Source organism: Rhineura floridana, chromosome 4 (assembly GCF_030035675.1).
Source record: "Rhineura floridana isolate rRhiFlo1 chromosome 4, rRhiFlo1.hap2, whole genome shotgun sequence".
In the NCBI taxonomy this organism is placed as follows: Eukaryota; Metazoa; Chordata; class Lepidosauria; order Squamata; family Rhineuridae; genus Rhineura; species Rhineura floridana.
Window position 1 is genome coordinate 115,007,603 of NC_084483.1, and position 19,512 is coordinate 115,027,114.

The 19,512-nt window shown below is 41.0% G+C and overlaps 1 protein-coding gene across 1 annotated transcript in view; it reads left to right on the forward strand.

Moving 5' to 3' along the window:
• UST (uronyl 2-sulfotransferase) overlaps positions 1–19,512 on the forward strand; it is a 245,445-nt gene that overhangs the window by 170,277 nt on the left and 55,656 nt on the right. The window contains exons 6-7 of the mRNA XM_061624081.1: positions 15,295–15,392; positions 16,587–16,744. Coding sequence (XP_061480065.1) covers positions 15,295–15,392; positions 16,587–16,744 — 256 coding nt within the window. The remainder of the gene's footprint in view (positions 1–15,294; positions 15,393–16,586; positions 16,745–19,512) is intronic.

Sequence of the window (19,512 nt, forward strand, 5' to 3'; positions counted from 1 at the left end):
CCACATTAGAAACAGCTCACACAATGGTGTTTCTGTCCCCAGAGAGGATATCAGCCACCATCCACACAGCTTGCCACCGGATGGCCTGAAGGAAGGAGAATGTGAGTTTCTAGCCAAAGCACTGGGACTGTTAATATCCTCCATTCACATTGTTCCCTGTGGTTGCCACCATACCTGACCACTCCAGTAGGCTCTTCTGCCCTTTCAGCTGGACATCGCCAATTCCGGACACAGGAGACTACATTTCTTCCCGTCTTTGTTCTGCTGGTGGATGGTGACCGAGAATCTGCAGAAAGGAACTCCCTTCAGAGAACCCAAGAGGAATCTGATTACAACCTATGCCAGTTTCCTGAGGTGTAATTGTAATTCCCTCTTCGTTCAAAGTAAGTGGATGGCTGCCAAGCAACTGTTCAGCATAAATTTGCTGGAGTTGCAAGCGGTGCATCTGGCTCTCTTCTATTTTCATCAGAAGTTCCACCTGACTGACGACAGTGTGAAAGCACCTTTGACTCATCAAGGGGGTACACAGTCAAGGGCTCTTCAAGCAGAATCGACTCTCATATTAAATTGGGCTGAACATCACCTACACTTCCTGAGTACAGAACACCTCAACGGCAACCTAAATATTGCAGCAGACTGGGTCAACAGACAACAGGTTCTTCCTTGGGATGGAAACTGCATCCTGGGGTGTTTTGTCAACTGCATTGCTGGTTTGGTCCTTTTATAGTAGATTGCCTTGACCCAGAATGTGCAACTTCCAAAGTTCTTCACACAGTATCATTAAGAGAGTGCTGAGGCAGTTGATGTGCTGTCAACACTATGGCCAAGAGGGCCTTGCCTCCAGTTCCTCTGCTGGGGCGGACCATCAGGAAGATGTATCAGGAACATGCTCAAATTGTTCTTCTGGCACCTTATTGACCATGCAGGCCATGGTTTTCAGATCTGCTGGCTCTCTCAATCTAGAAACTGTGGCATCTACCATCGTGGGCAGACCTCTCTCAACGTCCAGTTTGTCGTCCAGATCCCGACTGGCTGAGTCTGACAGTCTGGATGTTGAGTGGAGCCATTTGAGACATTCAGGGCTCTCTAAGAACGTTATTGCTATCATTTGGCTTCTAGACGACCTTCCACAGTTCTTATTTATTAATCCACATGGTCAGCGTTTGCTGCATGGTGCTTTAAACAGCAGGTCTGTCCATCCAGTGCTATGGTTAACCATCTGTTCGGTTCTCTCCATGCCGGTCTTTCGAAGGGGCTGAAGCCTAATACTCTGCACAGGCAAGCATCAGCCATTTCATCCATCTTGTCTGCATGGTCAGACCAGATGTCCCTTGGAACACACCACTTGGTCAATCGGTTCCTGAAAGAGCTTCTCCTCACCACCTGTAGCCCATCGGTTTCCTTCTTGGAGTCTTCAAAGGGTCCTGCAGGCCATGCAACTTTCTCCTTTTGAGCCTGTCAAGTCTGCTTAGTTACATTTGCTCTCCTTTAAAGTCCTGTTTCTCATGGCAGTTACTTCAGCCCCTAGGGTATCAGATCTGGTAGCTTTGCCCATTGCCTGTTACCTCTGTGTGTTCTTCAAGGACTCTGTGCTGTTACATCCAGATCCTACTTTTCAACCTAAAGTGTGTTCTGTTTTCCATTGCAGTCAGGATATCGCCTTACCTTCCTTTTGTCCACAGCCGACTCATCCCCTCGAGAAGGCCTGGTGTTCTCTGGATGTATGTTGAACCCTAAAGGTTTACCTGGCTAGGACCCAGGACATTTGTCTGACTGATTCTCTTTTTGTCTCACTTCATCCGAGGACCTTGGGGAAGAAGATCACCAGGTAAACACTGTCTCGTTGGCTGCATGCTTGCATCACTCTGGCTTATGAGTCCCTTCGGATTCTGGTACCTCAAAATGTCACAGCCTGTTCTACGAGGTCGGCAGCCACCATGGCTGCCTTCGCAACCAATACACCCATTATAGGGCTGCTGTCTGATCCACACCGAATTCCTTTATTAGACACTATGAAGTAGATCATTATGCTTCTGCAGACACCTCATTTGGTAGGCAGGTTCTACAACAGGTACTATTCTCCTTTTAGGCAGCCTGGGCCCACCCTACTGGGACTGCTTTCTATCTGGGAAAAACAAGCCATTAGTCTCACCTGAAAGGTGGTTTTCCCAGGTATCATGCTGTCATGGCTCTCCCTGTTGAGGGGGACATTCCCAGCTGAGGAAGAGGGAAACGATCCCTTAGAAGGGACCCATTCCTTGGGGGATGAGCAGCTATCCTCTCGTGCCGAGGATATATCTCCAGGGGGTGGAGGGATCCTTGTAGTGGGTGATTTGATCATTAGGAACATAGACAGTGGGGTGTATGATGGGCGTGTAGACCGCAAGGTGTTTTGACTGCCTGGTGCGAAGGTTGCGGATATTGCCCGTCGTTTAGATAGTTTGGTAGACAGTGCTGGGGAGGAGTCAGTGGTCGTGGTGCACGTTGGCACCAACAACATGGGGAAATGCAGCCGTGAGATCCTGGAAGCAAAATTTAGGTTGCTAGGTAGGATGCTGAAAGCCAGGACCTCCAAGGTGGCTTTCTCTGAAATGCTACCGGTTCCACGCGCAGGACCAGCCAGACAGGCCCAGCTTTGCAGTCTCAATGCGTGGATGAGACGATGGTGTCGGGTGGAAGGGTTTGGATTTGTTAGGCACTGGGGAACATTTTGGGACAAGCTGGGCCTGTACAAAAGGGACGGACTCCACTTGAACCAGAATGGAACCAGACTGCTGGCACTTAAAATTAAAAAGGTAGCAGAGCAGCTTTTAAACTGACTGAGGGGGAAACCCGACAGGAGCTGAGGAAGGTCCGGTTCGGAATAAACCTCCCCCCTGGGATAAAAACCAAAGAAATGATGAAATTTTAAAAGGGGTAGGCCTAGAAGTAGGCATTGTGAGAGCAGGGGCACAGGATATAAATTCAGAAGAGCAAAATTACCACAGGCCTAACCACAAGTGCCAAAGACACTTGAAGAGAGACACTGCTTACAAGTGCCTGTACGCTAATGCTAGGAGCCTCCGAACCAAGATGGGAGAACTGGAGTGCCTGGTCTTAGAGGAGAGCATTGATATAGTGAGCATAACGGAGACCTGGTGGAATGGAGAAAACCAGTGGGATACGGTTATCCCTGGATATAAACTATATCGGAAGGACAGGGCAGGACGTATTGGTGGCGGAGTCGCTCTATACGTGAAAGAAGGCATTGAATCCAGCAAGCTTGAAACCCCAAAAGAGGCAGACTCCTCCACAGAATCGTTGTGGGTGGTGATACCATGCCCCAGGAGGGACTTAATACTGGGAACGATCTATCGTCCCTCTGATCAAAATGCTCAGGGAGACCTTGAGATGAGAAATGAAATTGAGGAAGCATCCAAACTAGGAAATGTGGTAGTAATGGGTGACTTCAACTACCCGGACATAGACTGGCCGCATATGTGTTCCAGTCATGACAAAGAAGCAAAGTTTCTAGATATTCTAAATGACTATTCCCTAGACCAGTTGGTCATGGAACTGACCAGAGGGACGGCAACCCTGGACTTAATCCTCAGTGGGGACCGGGACCTGGTGCGAGATGTAAGTGTTGTTGAACCGATTGGGAGCAGTGACCACAGTGCTATTAAATTAAACGGCCTTTGACACAGTCGATAGAGGGCTACTCTGGCAGAAATTGGCACAAACAAACATTGATCTAAGGCTCCTCTGGTTGATTAGAGCCCTCCATCAATCAAATACGATCCAGGTTCGCCTGGACCAAAATGGCTCTCTATCACCTAAAATACCTGTCCACAGAGGGGTGAAGCAAGGTTGTACACTTGCTCCCTTCCTGTTTAACTTTTTCATTAATGATTTGGTAATGGCCCTATCATCGCCCACCTTCTTCCCCCCCTCCATAGGGACCAAAAAGATTTCAACCCTTCTTTATGCCGATGATGCAGCTCTTTGCTCCCTAACCAAAATTGGCCTTAAAATAATGCTCTTAAAATTAGAGGAATATTGCCAATCCCAGAATCTAGTGATAAATCAATCCAAATCCAAAATCATGATATGCGGCAAATTTATGAATACCAAAAACAACTGATCTTTAAACGGGGTCTCCATTGAACAAGTCTCCGACTTTAAATATCTCGGAATCCACCTGTCTAATAGGCTCTCTTGGGCTCCACAGCTAAAAGCAGCGACTTTAGCGGGTACCCAGATTCTGGGCCTAGCTAAAAGGTTTTTTTTCACCCATGGTGGCCAACTTATTCTCCCCATGCTCAAAATTCTCAAAACTAAAATACTCCCGAAGATCCTATATGGATCAGAGCTGTGGGGAACATCTGCTAGAACCACCTTAGAGCCAATTCAAAATCAATTCATGAAACAGGTGTTAGGCCTTCCATCGGGGACTCCGACTCCCCACCTTAGAGCGGAGCTAGGCCTCCCCTCAATCGCAGCACGTATCGATTTAGCCCACATTCGCTACTGGCTTAGAATCCTCAAAATGGATGACTCTGCCTTGGTCAAACAGTGCTGGTACGAACAATTGCGATCTGGTGGTTGGGCATCAGATTGCAGCACAATACTCCTTAAATATGAACTTTCCCAAGACAAACTGCTGGAACTAAATAAAGTTGCCCTCCGCAAATGGTTTTTTGACTGTGATGCTCACCAGGACCGGGCATCCATAATGTCAGCTCCCTTTTCGCCCTGGTATCCCCATTTCAAACTCGACCACTCTCTGACTACGTGAGCACGCTCAATATAGCCAATATTAGAAGGGCTTTTACTGCCCTCCGTTTTCAGGCCATGCCAACAGCTTACTTAGAAGGCCATTATAATGGCATACCTGTGGCTCAACGCCTTTGTATATACGGCTGCAAGGTCATAGAGGATTTAGCTCACTATTTGCTTTACTGCCCACTTTATGAAAATCCCAGATGGAAGTTCTTATCGCCTTTTTTAGAGGTTTTAGTACCCTGTCCAGATAAGGAATTGGTCAGTATGCTTTTATGCGATAATTTTAACCCAGTGACTATTGCAGTAGCCAATTTTGCTCTGGCTGCTCAAAAACTAAGAGAATCTTTCGTCATAAATTCTCCAAGCTCAATATAGCCACTTATTATTTTACAAAATGTAATCAATTTTTAATGGAAAGCGTGTATGTATTTCTACCTGTATCTGTTTTTGTGCATAAGACTTATGGTTTAAAGACACAATAAAACTACTACTACATGTAACTGGCCAATTGCCAAGAAAATCCAACACGGTCACATTTGACTTCAAAAGAGGAAACTTCACAAAAATGAGGGGATTGGTAAAAAGAAAGCTGAAAAAGTCCAGAGGGTCACATCACTCGAAAATGCTTGGAAGTTGTTTAAAAACACTCTATTAGAAGCTCAACTGGAGTGCATACCGCAGATCAGAAAAGGTACTGCCAGGACCAAGAAGATGCCAGCATGGTTAACGAGCAAAGTCAAGGAAGCTCTTAGAGGCAAAAAGTCTTCCTTCAGAAAATGGAAGTCTTGTCCAAATGAAGAAAATAAAAAAGAACACAAACTCTGGCAAAAGAAATGCAAGAAGACAATAAGGGATGCTAAAAAAGAATTTGAGGAGCACATTGCTAAGAACATAAAAACCAACAACAAAAAATTCTATAAATACATTCAAAGCAGGAGACCATCTAGGGAGGCGATTGGACCCTTGGATGATAAGGGAGTCAAAGGAGTACTAAAGAACGATAAGGAGATTGCAGAGAAGCTAAATGAATTCTTTGCATCTGTCTTCACAGTGGAAGATATAGGGCAGATCCCTGAACCTGAACTAACATTTGCAGGAAGGGATTCTGAGGAACTGAGACAAATAGTGGTAACGAGAGAGGAAGTTCTAGGCTTAATGGACAATATAAAAACTGACAAATCACCAGGCCCGGATGGCATCCACCCGAGAGCTCTCAAAGAACTCAAATGTGAAATTGCTGATCTGCTAACTAAAATATGTAACTTGTCCCTCGGGTCCTCCTCCGTGCCTGAGGACTGGAAAGTGGCAAAGGTAACGCTAATCTTCAAAAAGGGATCCAGAGGGGATCCCGGAAATTACAGGCCAGTTAGCTTAACTTCTGTCCCTGGAAAACTGGTAGAAAGTATGATTAAAGCTAGATTAACTAAGCACATAGAAGAACAAGCCTTGCTGAAGCAGAGCCAGCATGGCTTCTGCAAGGGAAAGTCCTGTCTCAGTAACCTATTAGAATTCTTTGAGAGTGTCAACAAGCATATAGATAGAGGTGATCCAGTGGACATAGTGTACTTAGACTTTCAAAAAGCGTTTGACAAGGTACCTCACCAAAGACTTCTGAGGAAGCTTAGCAGTCATGGAATAAGAGGAGAGGTCCTCTTGTGGATAAGGAATTGGTTAAGAAGCAGAAAGCAGAGAGTAGGAATAAACGGACAGTTCTCCCAATGGAGAGCTGTAGAAAGTGGAGTCCCTCAAGGATCGGTATTGGGACCTGTACTTTTCAACTTGTTCATTAATGACCTAGAATTAGGAGTGAGCAGTGAAGTGGCCAAGTTTGCTGACGACATTAAATTGTTCAGGGTTGTTAAAACAAAGGATTGCGAAGAGCTCCAAAAAACCCTCTCCAAACTGAGTGAATGGGCGGAAAAATGACAAATGCAATTCAATATAAACAAGTGTAAAATTATGCATATTGGAGCAAAAAATCTGAATTTCACATATACGCTCATGAACTGGCGGTGACCGACCAGGAGAGAGACCTCGGGGTTGTAGTGGACAGCACGATGAAAATGTCGACCCAGTGTGCGGCAGCTGTGAAAAAGGCAAATTCCATGCTAGCGATAATTAGGAAAGGTATTGAAAATAAAACAGCCAATATCATAATGCCGTTGTATAAATCTATGGTGCGGCCGCATTTGGAATACTGTGTACAGTTCTGGTCACCTCATCTCAAAAAGGATATTATAGAGTTGGCAAAGGTTCAGAAGAGGGCAACCGGAATGATCAAGGGGATGGAGCGACTCCCTTACGAGGAAAGGTTGCAGCATTTGGGGCTTTTTAGTTTAGAGAAAAGGCGGGTCAGAGGAGACATGATAGAAGTGTATAAAATTATGCATGGCATTGAGAAAGTGGATAGAGAAAAGTTCTTCTCCCTCTCTCATAATACTAGAACTCGTGGACATTCAAAGAAGCTGAATGTTGGAAGATTCAGGACAGACAAAAGGAAGTACTTCTTTACTCAGCGCATAGTTAAACTATGGAATTTGGTCCCACAAGATGCAGTAATGGCCACCAGCTTGGATGGCTTTAAAAGAAGATTAGACAAATTCATGGAGGACAGGGCTATCAATGGCTACTAGCCGTGATGGCTGTGCTCTGCCACCCTAGTCAGAGGCAGCATGCTTCTGAAAACCAGTTGCCGGAAGCCTCAGGAGGGGAGAGTGTTCTTGCACTCGGGTCCTGCTTGCGGGCTTCCCCCAGGCACCTGGTTGGCCACTGTGAGAACAGGATGCTGGACTAGATGGGCCACTGGCCTGATCCAGCAGGCTCTTCTTATGTTCTTATGTTCTTTTTCTGGAGGTAATTTTGTCTATTGTGTAATACCTCTTCAACTTTCAACACAATCTGATTCGAATTACATTACATTAACTGCATTAGTCATGTTATTGCTAAGGCTGTTCTTTATTGTTTGTTCGTATTTCCTGTTCGAAGTCAAGACGTGTATTGTGATGGCTGCTGCTCCTTGTATCTTTTTCGGTCTGAGAGAGATGCATGGATCTGGTGTACAGTTCATCCAGAATGGACTGGGGTCAAGCTGGAAGGAGCAGCTGAAGTCTTGACTCCTGTGCATTCCCGCCTTTGGACACCAGGCAGTGCTACTACCCACCTGATGGCATGATACCTGGGAAAACCACCTTTCAGGTGAGACCAACAGCCTGTTTCATTGTCTTCATTTATTAAATGGAAATATATATTTATAAATAAATGTATATGCATGTATTTGTGAATGGCTTACAATCTGTCAATCCTTACACAAAAGGAATACAGCAGGGACAATAAAATAGTTTTTCATTAACATGGAAATGCTTGTTTGGCAGAGATAAAGATTACTGTTGGGAAAGGAGTTTGTAGATTTTAAGAACTTTTTTGTCTGACTGTTGGCAATGCAACTTTCAGAACAAATTTACAGCTTTATATTGTATATGTTGTTCAGTTTACATGTTCACAGATTTTCCCAAGAAAATCCTTTTGAATTGTTCTCTAGCAAGAGTGCTGAAATTTTCTGCCTGGGAATCATAGAACATACACTCCCTCACATAGCTATACTTCCAGTGTCTGTCGTAGAGAAGGGAAGGACTATTAAATCAGTCCAAGGATATAATATAGAGCTGTTTTTAATACATGTAGAAAAGAGAAATTTGACATGTGCAGGTTGCAGAAAAGCGCAAAACAAGTGCAGAAAAAGCTATGTCTATTGAATCCCCTGTTCTACTCATAGTGCAGGATCTCAGCCCTCCCTTTACATCACCATAACAGTTAATTCTTTCCATTCATGGCAAACTGTCATCCTTTATTATATTCAAAAATTCTTATGGTCATTTGAAGACACACATGGTGTCTAGAACAGAGATAGATAGGAAATGAATAGAAGCTGACTGACTGGCAGATTTGCAAGGAGGAAGAGGTGGGGTGTATGTGTGTGATAGAAAGAGAATGAATGGATGATGGATAAATGAGGGGGTGGAGAGAGAAAGAGAATGGCTGTCCCTGCCTGCTTTTGGCTTTGGTCTCATCCACGACTACCAGTGTACAACTCCTGAGAATGTAGCCCTTGTCTCCAAAACGTTTGCCCACCACTGATCTAAAATTTAGAGTTTCATTATCTACAAGGAAGGGCAAAACCAGAAACATTTACTGCCATTTGGTGGTCTTTTATTGACTATATCTCTGAACACGAGTTATATATGCATCTCCCAACCGCTGCCAAAGCTATATGGTTTTCATGACAGATTTTTCCAACTTGCTTTAATAGATGATACTTACCTGTAATCAGTTGTACAATGTTATTTTGCTCTTCCTTCCAAGAAGTTGTGGGTATGTCAGGATTCACCTTCCGTAGTTCCTCGTTTGTGGTACAGTTAACTTTGTTAGGGTTATGTTTTAGTATTGTTCTTTTTTATATTGTTGTATCGTATTCTTTTTTGTTCTTTGGGAACATCACAAAAAATAGAAAAATAGGTGGGAAACTAAGATTTTAAGAATCAACTGTACATTATGGATGCAAAATAGTCTGTACATTATGGATGAAAGAGAGAGACTGTAAAGATAAAAGTGCTTGCTCAAGGAATGGTGAAGGTGTAGCAAAGAAAAACGAGGAAAAAGCTTTGCTTGTAGCCCTGTCATCTCTTTAGTTTCTTTAAACATCTGGATGAAGAGGTTTCAGAAGGAAATAAATGACAAATTTAGCAGTAAATGCAGAGAAGGTGGTGTAGGAGAATGCCAGACAGGATGAAGTCCTTTTTTATATATATAATTACATGTATATTTTACTTGCATTATGCAGTGTTATTCCCATATGATGGTCACTTTGACCTGTTTTATAAATGCTGAGCTATCGTGGGGGTATTTTAGAAGTTGTGGTAAGAAATCTTGAGGATTGTCAGTAGGGCAAGGAAATTTTCTTTGGCAGTTGATGATGAGCACTATTGACATAAGCTGTTATGTTAGGAAGAGAAGCCCTCTTAGAAGAAGAGTTCACCTCTGACTAAACTTGCATATTTATTTTTCCATTTTGATCTTTATTCATTTTCCTCCTTGTGGGCCTGTTTTCTAGTTGAAAACCATTTATTTAGTTCGCCACTTCCTTTGCAACCCTTGTGATACATCTTCAGTTGACATCACCCTTCATCTTCATTAGGAAATATATATGAAAGAAGAAAAGGCAATTAGATCTAATGGAACGTCAAGGCAGGATATTTAGTCTAAAAAAGAGATGCTTTAAATAATGAATAATAATGAATTAAAGCTAGCTAGCATCTGGAAATACAGGATTAAGTGCCTTAGAATGCTAACTCAGAACAAGTGACAATTATGACAGCTCATTTTTTATCTGCTTTTAATCTGTTGGTTTTTATTACAGTAGTGATTTCTGTAGTTGGATTGTTTTAACTTTGCATGATTTTATTTAAAGCCAATCTAGGAGCTGTTGGGTTAAAATAATGAACACTTCACTTATCACAGTAAAATGCATCACTTCAAATACATATATGGTGGGAGAAATAGCATTTGCATTTATACATAAATATGAACATTTCGTAGGGTCAAGATTCAGAAGTTATTTTAGTATGTGATTATTACCATCTTATTGCACTAAAATTGGTGTTATTAAAAGCACACTGTTTGAAGTGATAAAATTATGGTCAGCCAATCAGAACCCTATATAAGTAGATCTCTTGCTCTTTAAAAGATTTGGGCTACAATCCTATACTTTCTTACCTCTTGAGTAATTCCCATAGAACTCAGCTGGGCAAACTTCTGAGTAAACTCCTTTTTATCTTCACCTAACTTCATGCAATTTGAGGAATGGAATGGTAGCTACTTTGAAATCTTATGATTTACCTAGAGCCTGGATCTTCTATTTTAACATAATTCATTTCTCTGAAAGGATGGTATAACTTGATTGTATGTGTATATCCATTTCAATACCTTGTAGGCACTGAACCAGGAAATCATTTATGTCAAGATCTGCTTTGTGATATGACTTGAGTATTTCTAGATGTTTCCTCTGACTAATAAATTTTATAGAAAGTTAATAGCTTATTTCATCTTCAGAAGTAGAAAAGGTTTGTTGCTCATTGAAAAAATCTTTAATTTGTTACATTTTACACAACATTGGTTAAGAATGAAAGACATTGAAGACCATTTTTAAGCAGAATTTAAAAACCAGATGTTTTCCATTTGTAGTTTCATCTTCAGTTGCCACACTGATAATATATGCATGTATTTATATTCATGTGATAATTCCAATTATTTGGTTATCTGAATATGTGAAACTATTGGAAGTTATTATGGGAAGTAATAAGCCATTGAGAATGGTTTTAGCCTACAATATGATGGCTTATACTTATGAACCAAGGACTATCCTCATCCACTACTGTATGAAGGTAAAATCTGCTGCATCTTTTCTTCTGCTTAGTCTTTGCTTAGTTAAGAGAACTGATCAAGTTCTTACTTAGTTACACACACACCCTCCATAGACAAGAAACAGATGCTACACTGTCAAGATCTGGGTTTAGATTTTTTTCTCACTGGATTATTGGACTCTCAGCTCATTAGAATAAGGGCAAGATGCAAATGTGATTGGAAAGTTGATTAGCTGGACTAGGAAAATTCAAGCACACAATTTTAGCTTCCCCACCCCCATGGCATGTCAGTCACCTTTACCGCAAGGGTGGCTAACACCCAGCCCAGAGACCTGTACTGCCCCCAAGCAAATTTTTCTGGGGTCTCCAAAGACCCCACTGGTTTTAGCAGTGATGGCAAAAAAATAAAATGTAGGTGCAAAGTTGTGTTAGCCAGCAAGGTTTAAAACTCTTTGCCCAGCCCAGTGCCTTGATGGGGATGCAATTGTTCTCCTCCCCAGACCCTCCCCTCCCTGCTCATCAAATGATTAATCAGCCCCACCTCAGCAGAACTGCATTGGTCAGCTAAGGAGGGGACTGAGTGTTGAGTGGTTGGTCTTTCTCTTACACACACACACACACGTTTGACCACATCAACTGCTAGCATGTGACCTCTGGAGGGTTGGAGAAGGGTGAATGTGACCCACAGGCCAAAAGAAGTTGGTCACTCCTGTCTTATAGCATAATTAATTTCAGTAATGTCACAAAAACTTCACTGGGTTGGCCTCAGAAATGCATACTTGAAGGCTAATTTCCCCCCACCTAGTCCTTTAAGCTGTAAAAGGGACAGTCCCCTTTGTAACTTAAAGGATCCAGGGGAGGGCAAATGGACTTGAGTAAAGCACGCTTTCCAGTGTGTGTTTTAGAAGTCCAGTTCCCCTTTAAGTTACATGAGGCAGTACACAGCTTAAAGAATCCTTTGGGATTTGCAGGACTTGTTCTTATAGATGCAACTCTTCCATGTCTAATTCCTCTTCTAGTAAGTGACCGTTTCTCAGCCCTAGCCACCTAAGCGCTTATATCTGCGTACTACTCTCCACCACTATCACCATATACATGTAGCTTTTGGACTCTGTTTTGTGGCATCTAGGTGGAGGTAGGGGGTTGCTATGACACACCTGACATTTTTCTGTAAAAATTTCCTCATGTTCCCTCCCTGTTCTCTCCTCTCTCCCATTTTTCATCCCAGTGTGACTCCATGTGGAATACTACTTTGATAATATAAAAAATGGTAGCCCAGGATTTTGAAGTGGTATTAGGAAATGAAGCTCATCAGAAAGATTAGGAAAAATAATCTCATTCACCTTTCCATAACCGTATCTTAAACTCAGGAGCACAACGTGTTGGATTCTCAGATACGTGTTAGCCATTCTAAATATTTATTTTAATTTAATATGCTGTTACATGAACGTTTCTGCTTTAAGAATCACAATTTTAGCATACCCCTTTTAATTCTCTTAGTAGTTTACAAAACATTTTAACCAAACACTAATTTCAACAAGACATCTTTAGTTTAGTTGTCTTAACTGAAGCCAGAAGATCAAAGTAACAGTTTGCATAACAAATAGCATAACAGTTCCAAATGATACAGGACAGTGCTTGCTTGCAATATATCTAGACTAGGTAGAAGATCTTAGTCCAAAAGAAGTGGTTATTTTTATGTTGGTTGCAGCTCACCCTGTAATAACACAACACTGAAAGGATGTGCATACTTTGACATTGAATGAATTTATTAAAAACTTATTTTTATGTTATTAAACTTACACATAATTTGAAAGTCCAGAGAGATAAGGCTAATCCAGAAGACTTTGCTGCAGTCTGGTAGCCCTTTATTTCTCATATGACAGAGCAACCTTACCATTCTCGAATTCCACAACGGTATGAATTTATTTGGAATTATATGTAAGCATCAGCTTCTCCTCTCAGAGAGTTTGAGTCGTGTAGTGTAATTTTATTTATTTTTCCCTTTTCCATAATTTCCCACTACATGAATTATGAATAATCATCCCTTCCACGTTTCACACTTTATGGAGGAAAGCTAATATACCCACTAAATTAATATAAGATTGTTTTATTGGACTTCATATAGTCTTGCTATGATAAATGAATGTAAAAAATTGATTGGACTTCATACTGATTTTAATTTGCCAATGAAGATTATAATTTTTTAAAAAAAATACTGGGACAGCATTTGGGAGGATGAAGTTTTGCAGTCATTAGCCTTGGAACATTCCCTCCACAACAACAGAAGAGAGCATAGATCAGTTAAAATAAAACGTATGTTTTTTAAAAACAATATAATAATGAGATTATTTTTAATCCTGTAGCAAGGATCTCGTGTGATGTGCTTCAAGTGTGCATTGATGGGGCCATTAGATTAGTGGTATTTAAACCCTTTTCCAGCTGGACATAGTTGGCATATTAAAAAAATATGTCTCTCAAATGTGGTAACCTACAACAGAATATTCCAGATATTGCAATAAATATTTATGTTAAAACTCTTTACTTCATTTTTTAAACGCCTCCATAGATTTGTTCAGCACAATGTGTGCTGTTGGAATTGTATCAGGAATGTGAAGGCTATGCCAAATTTATACATTTTATTTGCAAACAGTTAAGATTATAAAAACTTGTGGGGATGTGTTGTGACATACTGTGCTTCTGAGATTCATCTGCATAATTTCTGATCTGAGACTGAAAGTTTTAATTTTACAGTGTTCTTAGAAATTTCATCAGATAATCCCTGTTTAAATGAGTATGAAAATAATCACTAATTCACTAACTATTCATTTTGTCCACTTTAAAGACAATGTTAATTAGTTAAAAGAACAGTTAACTTACATGCATGCACATTTCAAAAGCAACCATGACATTTTCCCCTGCAACTTTACTCATAGAAGCTTCCCAGACAACTTGAGGGTAGGGTGAGTGGGTGTTCAGTGAACAGGTTTCAGCCTCTCTAGCTACATATGTGTATTTAACACTGCATTATAAAGGGTTGCACAATTGATTGCTAAATATTTTTGTAGTAGATATTTTGTAGTTAGATACAGTTGGGCCCCTCTTTATGGTGCTTCGTTTTATGGTGCTTCGCTTATGCGGCAGTCTCAGTTAGACTAAAGCCCCACTCATACAGCGCTTGTTCCGCTTTTATGGCGGTTTTTAGGCATCGCTTGCAATTCTATTCAGTGAGTTCCGCTTTTCAACGGTTTTCACTTTTCGGCGGGGGTCCAGAACGTAACCTGCCGTATGAGTGGGGCCCTGCTGTACTTTGTAAAGGAACTGATGTTTCCACTATTCATGCTGAGCTTAATTTTTTTGTAGTGATAGTTTGATTTTCCTCTAATAGATTTACTCACAGTGTAAACTTAGGAATTTGGAAAGACATGACCTGTGGGTAAAAATTATTCAAGTGTCAGCAAAAACATAACCCGTGGGTTAAGTCAACTGAAGGTCAGTTTAAATAAATCAGATGGCTTCCTATGTTAAGCCAACTTCAATTTTAATTTTTGTTCAGCAGACTTTTAATACACTCCTGCCCATCTTTGGCTAAAAGTGTTCTAGTTTCTAGTCCTTGTTGTAGTACTTAAACATGCTTTGACCCATATGCTAAGTTCATTGGACATGGTGCAGTTAAAATCATAGGTGAGATTCAACATAGTGTGAGCAGGTATCTGCCAACTTTTCCTTCTCCTCCCCGCTTCTCCAAAATCTACTTCAAAGGTGTGTGGGACCCTCCAGATAAGATTTGGGGGGGTGCAAGGGGGGACTGGAGAGAGAGGAAACCAGAAATCCCGTTGCACAAGTTGATTTCCACTGCACAAGCAGGTGGGCCTCATTGGATGTTGCCCATTATGTTTTATTTTTAGAGGATACGTACACACACACACACCTACAAATCTCAAAAGCAATATTAGCACAACCAGGAGAATAGCATAACGAATGTAATAAATCATGTTGATGCAGAGATTTGTTTGAAAATCTGGAGAACAGAGAACTTTATAGCAAAATTTTAATATTTTATTTTGCTTTTCTTTTTCTCTCCCCCACTTTCCCCCTACTCTCCTTCTTTTAGGATATTAACGTATGTGTTCTTGAGAACTACCCTGAATGTTCCAATCCCAGGTTATTTTATATTATTCCATATTTCTGTGGACAGCATCCAAGATGCAGGTAACGATGTATCTACCTTTTTCCCCATATAACAATTCCAAAGTTATTTCTTACCACCTAGTGGAGCTAGAGTGATTTGGGTTTTAGAATGTTCCACAGACATACCAGTATTGATATGAAAGGCAAGGAGAGTCGTGCAGAATACTAGTTCACAGGCCAAATTTGCATGCAGTCTGTGCCACATGCTAAAGGACTGGGCAATATATATATATATACAGAAGCAATCAGCCAGTTTGACCATTTCCTTCCTTTCTAAAATACTGAACAGATGAACCCAGAACATAAAAGTAGGATGGCTCTATTAATCCTCTTCTGTTCACACCTCAAAAAATAACAGTGCACCCAGAATTCAATATCATGTGCGACATCAGATGTGGAGCAGGTAGAGACACAGCTGGACTAGCTGCGCAACTGAGTTCCCTGTGGAAAACTCCATCGCATAGCTGATCCCTGCTTGAACTCCATGCTTGAACTCATCACCCATCAGCTGATGGGTGGTGGCTTCAAATCTACTGATCAACAATGAGTGTTGCTTTGAAGTTCTGACAATCATCACCTGATGTCATTGTGCTGTCATGTGATTGATGGGTGAGCAGCCCCACCCATCTGTCAAATTTGGCCCATATGGGGTAGGAGAAATAAAGATTTGGCCAGTTGGCCAGATCAGGTTCCCCACCACTGCAATAGAGCTTGATACACAGGAAACATCTTTTAGAGAACACAATTTTTATTGGCTCCCAGAAAGCCACTGTTGATGACTTGATTAGGAAGATCCTTTATTGCTTTAAGTTGTTAAACCTAATGAGGGTATGCCAGTCTTTGCCAACCTGGTACCCTCCAGATGTTTTGGACTGCAACTCCCATGCTGACTGGGGCTGATGGGAGTTGGATTCCAAAACAGCTGGAGGGCACCAGGTTGGCAAAGGCTGAATTATGCTGTGCAGAGCAGGACGTATGTCAGCATCTCAGTATATATTGATGGTTATAACAATATAACAACATGACCTGAAATTCTTTAAATATGTCATAGTAGCCTAGATAGCGAACATTAAAAATGATTCATCCTCTGCAGCTGGTTACAGATTCTAGTAGGCCTTGCCATACTGTAAATCAGTCTATGCTCACTTTTATTACTGACTATAACTTTTGTTTTTGCAAAATTCAATATAAAGATTTTCTTTTACACTGTTTAAGGGAGCCTGGTGAATGGGCCCTCGAAAGAGCAAAAGTGAATGTGAATGAAAATTTCCTACTTGTGGGAATTCTGGAAGAATTGGAAGATGTGCTGCTTTTACTAGAAAGATTTTTACCTCATTATTTCAAGGATGTACTCAGCATCTACAAAAACCCAGGTAAATGTCTATTGATAGTATCCTTGATAGGTTTTTATTACTTAATAGGTGTCTTGTTTTATTGTAAGATTCATAAATGTCATATATAACATGCTGAGGAAGCAATAAGAAAGTTGTAATTCCGATGTTCACATTTTTTTAGAGAAAAGTGCACTCATTGGATTAAATTACAATAAACATTCCATCTTTTATTGAGGCATAAGCTTTTGTGTATTACAGTCCACTTCATCAAATGCATGGTGTCTCACCCTGAGTTGCAGGTAAGGGAGAGAGGAAGCTTCTGATGAGGTCGGAAGGAAATATATGGAGAAAAGTACAGATGGTAATAATTATGTATTTAACAGTGGCCATTCACAAAAAAATGTTGGGTTGATAACACAGACATGCTGGTATTGGTCAGCCAATTAACACAGGTAGTATGATTAAAAAACCTTTATGGTAGTTCATTCCACCAATGATACTTCTGAACTTCTTTGATGTATTGTAATTCAGTATTTTCAGTACTGCAGCCCTTCCCTGAAGTTCCTGTGATCTTGAACATTGCCATTCTAAAGATTGCTTTCAAGTAATTAACCCCCCCCACTCCCAAACACAGTATGGAAACTATGATTAGAAATGTTTGGAATGTCTTGCTGCACCTAACAGAGAAGTGGCAGGCAAAGAGTATGTCTCAGAAGAAATTTTGTGCCTCACATAATGTCTCCCTTATTGATTCAGTTAGCAACAGAACCCACTTCTAAAGCAAGGACCTTTTTGGTGAAGACAGAGGTAATATAAAAAGAGACCTCATACCACATGTCTTAGCTACTGTGAAAACACTGTGCTCCGTATTTGGAGATGTTTGGAGTTAGTACCGTCCACAGCCAGCTTCTGCAGCAAACTTGCAATGGGTTGCATCTATCAACAGTGTCACTCAGCTGACAGTAAGCCTTCCATCAGCAGAAGTAATTTTCAGCTATTCTGCCTCCCCCCTAAATTGCCTCTGGAGAGTCCCTTCCTTGTTCTGTCAGTTGAGTGACACAGTTGGATAGAAACCTGAATTTGGACAATAGATTTTGTATTTAACATCTTAACCCTCTTCTCCTTAATGGTCTGTATGTATGTACAGTAACAGGAAATGATCTGTCTATCTAATTGATAGACAAGTGGGCTAGATTAAGTAGATTTTTAATTTTAAAATATATGTTTGGAGAGACAATGTGCTTCTTCTTTACACTGCTTTCAACTAAAGTGAGGATATGTGATTCTGAGCCTTTTGTGTAATAATCTGTACCAATAAGGTGGACAAAAGGTTATAGCGTTCATTATTTTCATGTTAAGAGTAAGCTTGATCTTCCAATAAATAAGCACATTTGCTCTCATGTAATGTTAAATAACAAAAATTGTGAGAAAAGTGAAATTAAAGTTTGAAGAGCCAAATCTGTATTAAATATGGAAATCCTTTAATGCCTTTACTCAGTGCTGACTTGATTTTGCCAGAAGATGGCATTGTTCCTCTTATTTTCTCACACAGTTGTAAAGCATGAGACTTGAAAGAGCAGTTAGATTCTGTCTCTTAACTGCTCACATTTTATATTCTGTTCAGCAAAGAGAAAATTAGTAGTAAAACCCTCTTGAAACTGTCAGATTTAAGATTACTTCGAAGAATGCTCTGAATGGAACAGAACTATCTTTTATAAATCACCTTTTGTATAAGCGAGCTTAAAAGAATTAGAGCTTTGGTTGTGTATTATTATGTTAAGTTTGCATTCTAAAATAAATTCATAGTTTGTAATGGCTGTGGAATAGTTTTTAAAGGTGTTTTGTTTTTAAGATATTTTTAGAGTTTTATCATCTGTTTCCCACCCTGGGCTCCCTTTGGAGGAAGGGCAGGATATAAATGTAATAAATAATAATAAACAATAAAATGATAATAGCCTCCATTCACTGTGATGGCACTTGTGTGATAATCGCTTCATTTCTGTGATGGCTGCACATAACCTGGGACAGTCCTGGAGTATAGCTGGCAATGTCCCAAGAGCAAACCTACAGGCTATATTTTTGGCAGTCTATTGATGGAGACAACCACTAACAGTGCAATGATTGCTTGAAAATATACTGTACATCAGCTAGTAATCTATGGAAAGAAGCAGTCATCTATTTCTACTCTCACAATTATTTATTATTTATTTTGTTTATACTCCTGTGCATGTAAAGATGACCTCAGGTGGGAGCTAGCTCCACCTAGAGGTTGAAGGCAGAAAGAGCACTGTTTGACTTTGCAGGAACTTCCTGTGACTCCTTATTGCAGTTCTCTTTCTGCCTTCACCATAGACGGTTGGCTTCGCTCTCTGCTTGTAGTTCAGGCTTGTACTTCTATATTTGTTTGTTTGTTTTCTTTGTTCTTGAGTGTTATCCCTTCATCTCTAGTGGTGACCCTTCCCTCATTCTTGAGAGTGTTTTTTTTAAAAAGCAGGGGATTTAGGCAATAGCAGGGGATCGCAGTGGGTTGCCTTGAGGGAGGGAACCCCCCTCCCCTGTTGGTCAATGCTCTGGTAGGCACAGGGAAGAGTCTCTCCATTTAAAAAGCTTAGCCCCTATTCCCACCACTGGCCACGTCTCAGGGGAAGGCAAAGTTTTACCAGCCCTCCCAATTCCAACCAAAACCGCAGCAAGCTCAGGAGAGCGTTTTCCAGCCTCCCAACGCCACACCGCCCTGCTGCCTCAGGCCATTCAGGCCCGACAAAGATTTTTGCGGCTGCCTAATCATGTCACCACTGCCGCCCCCC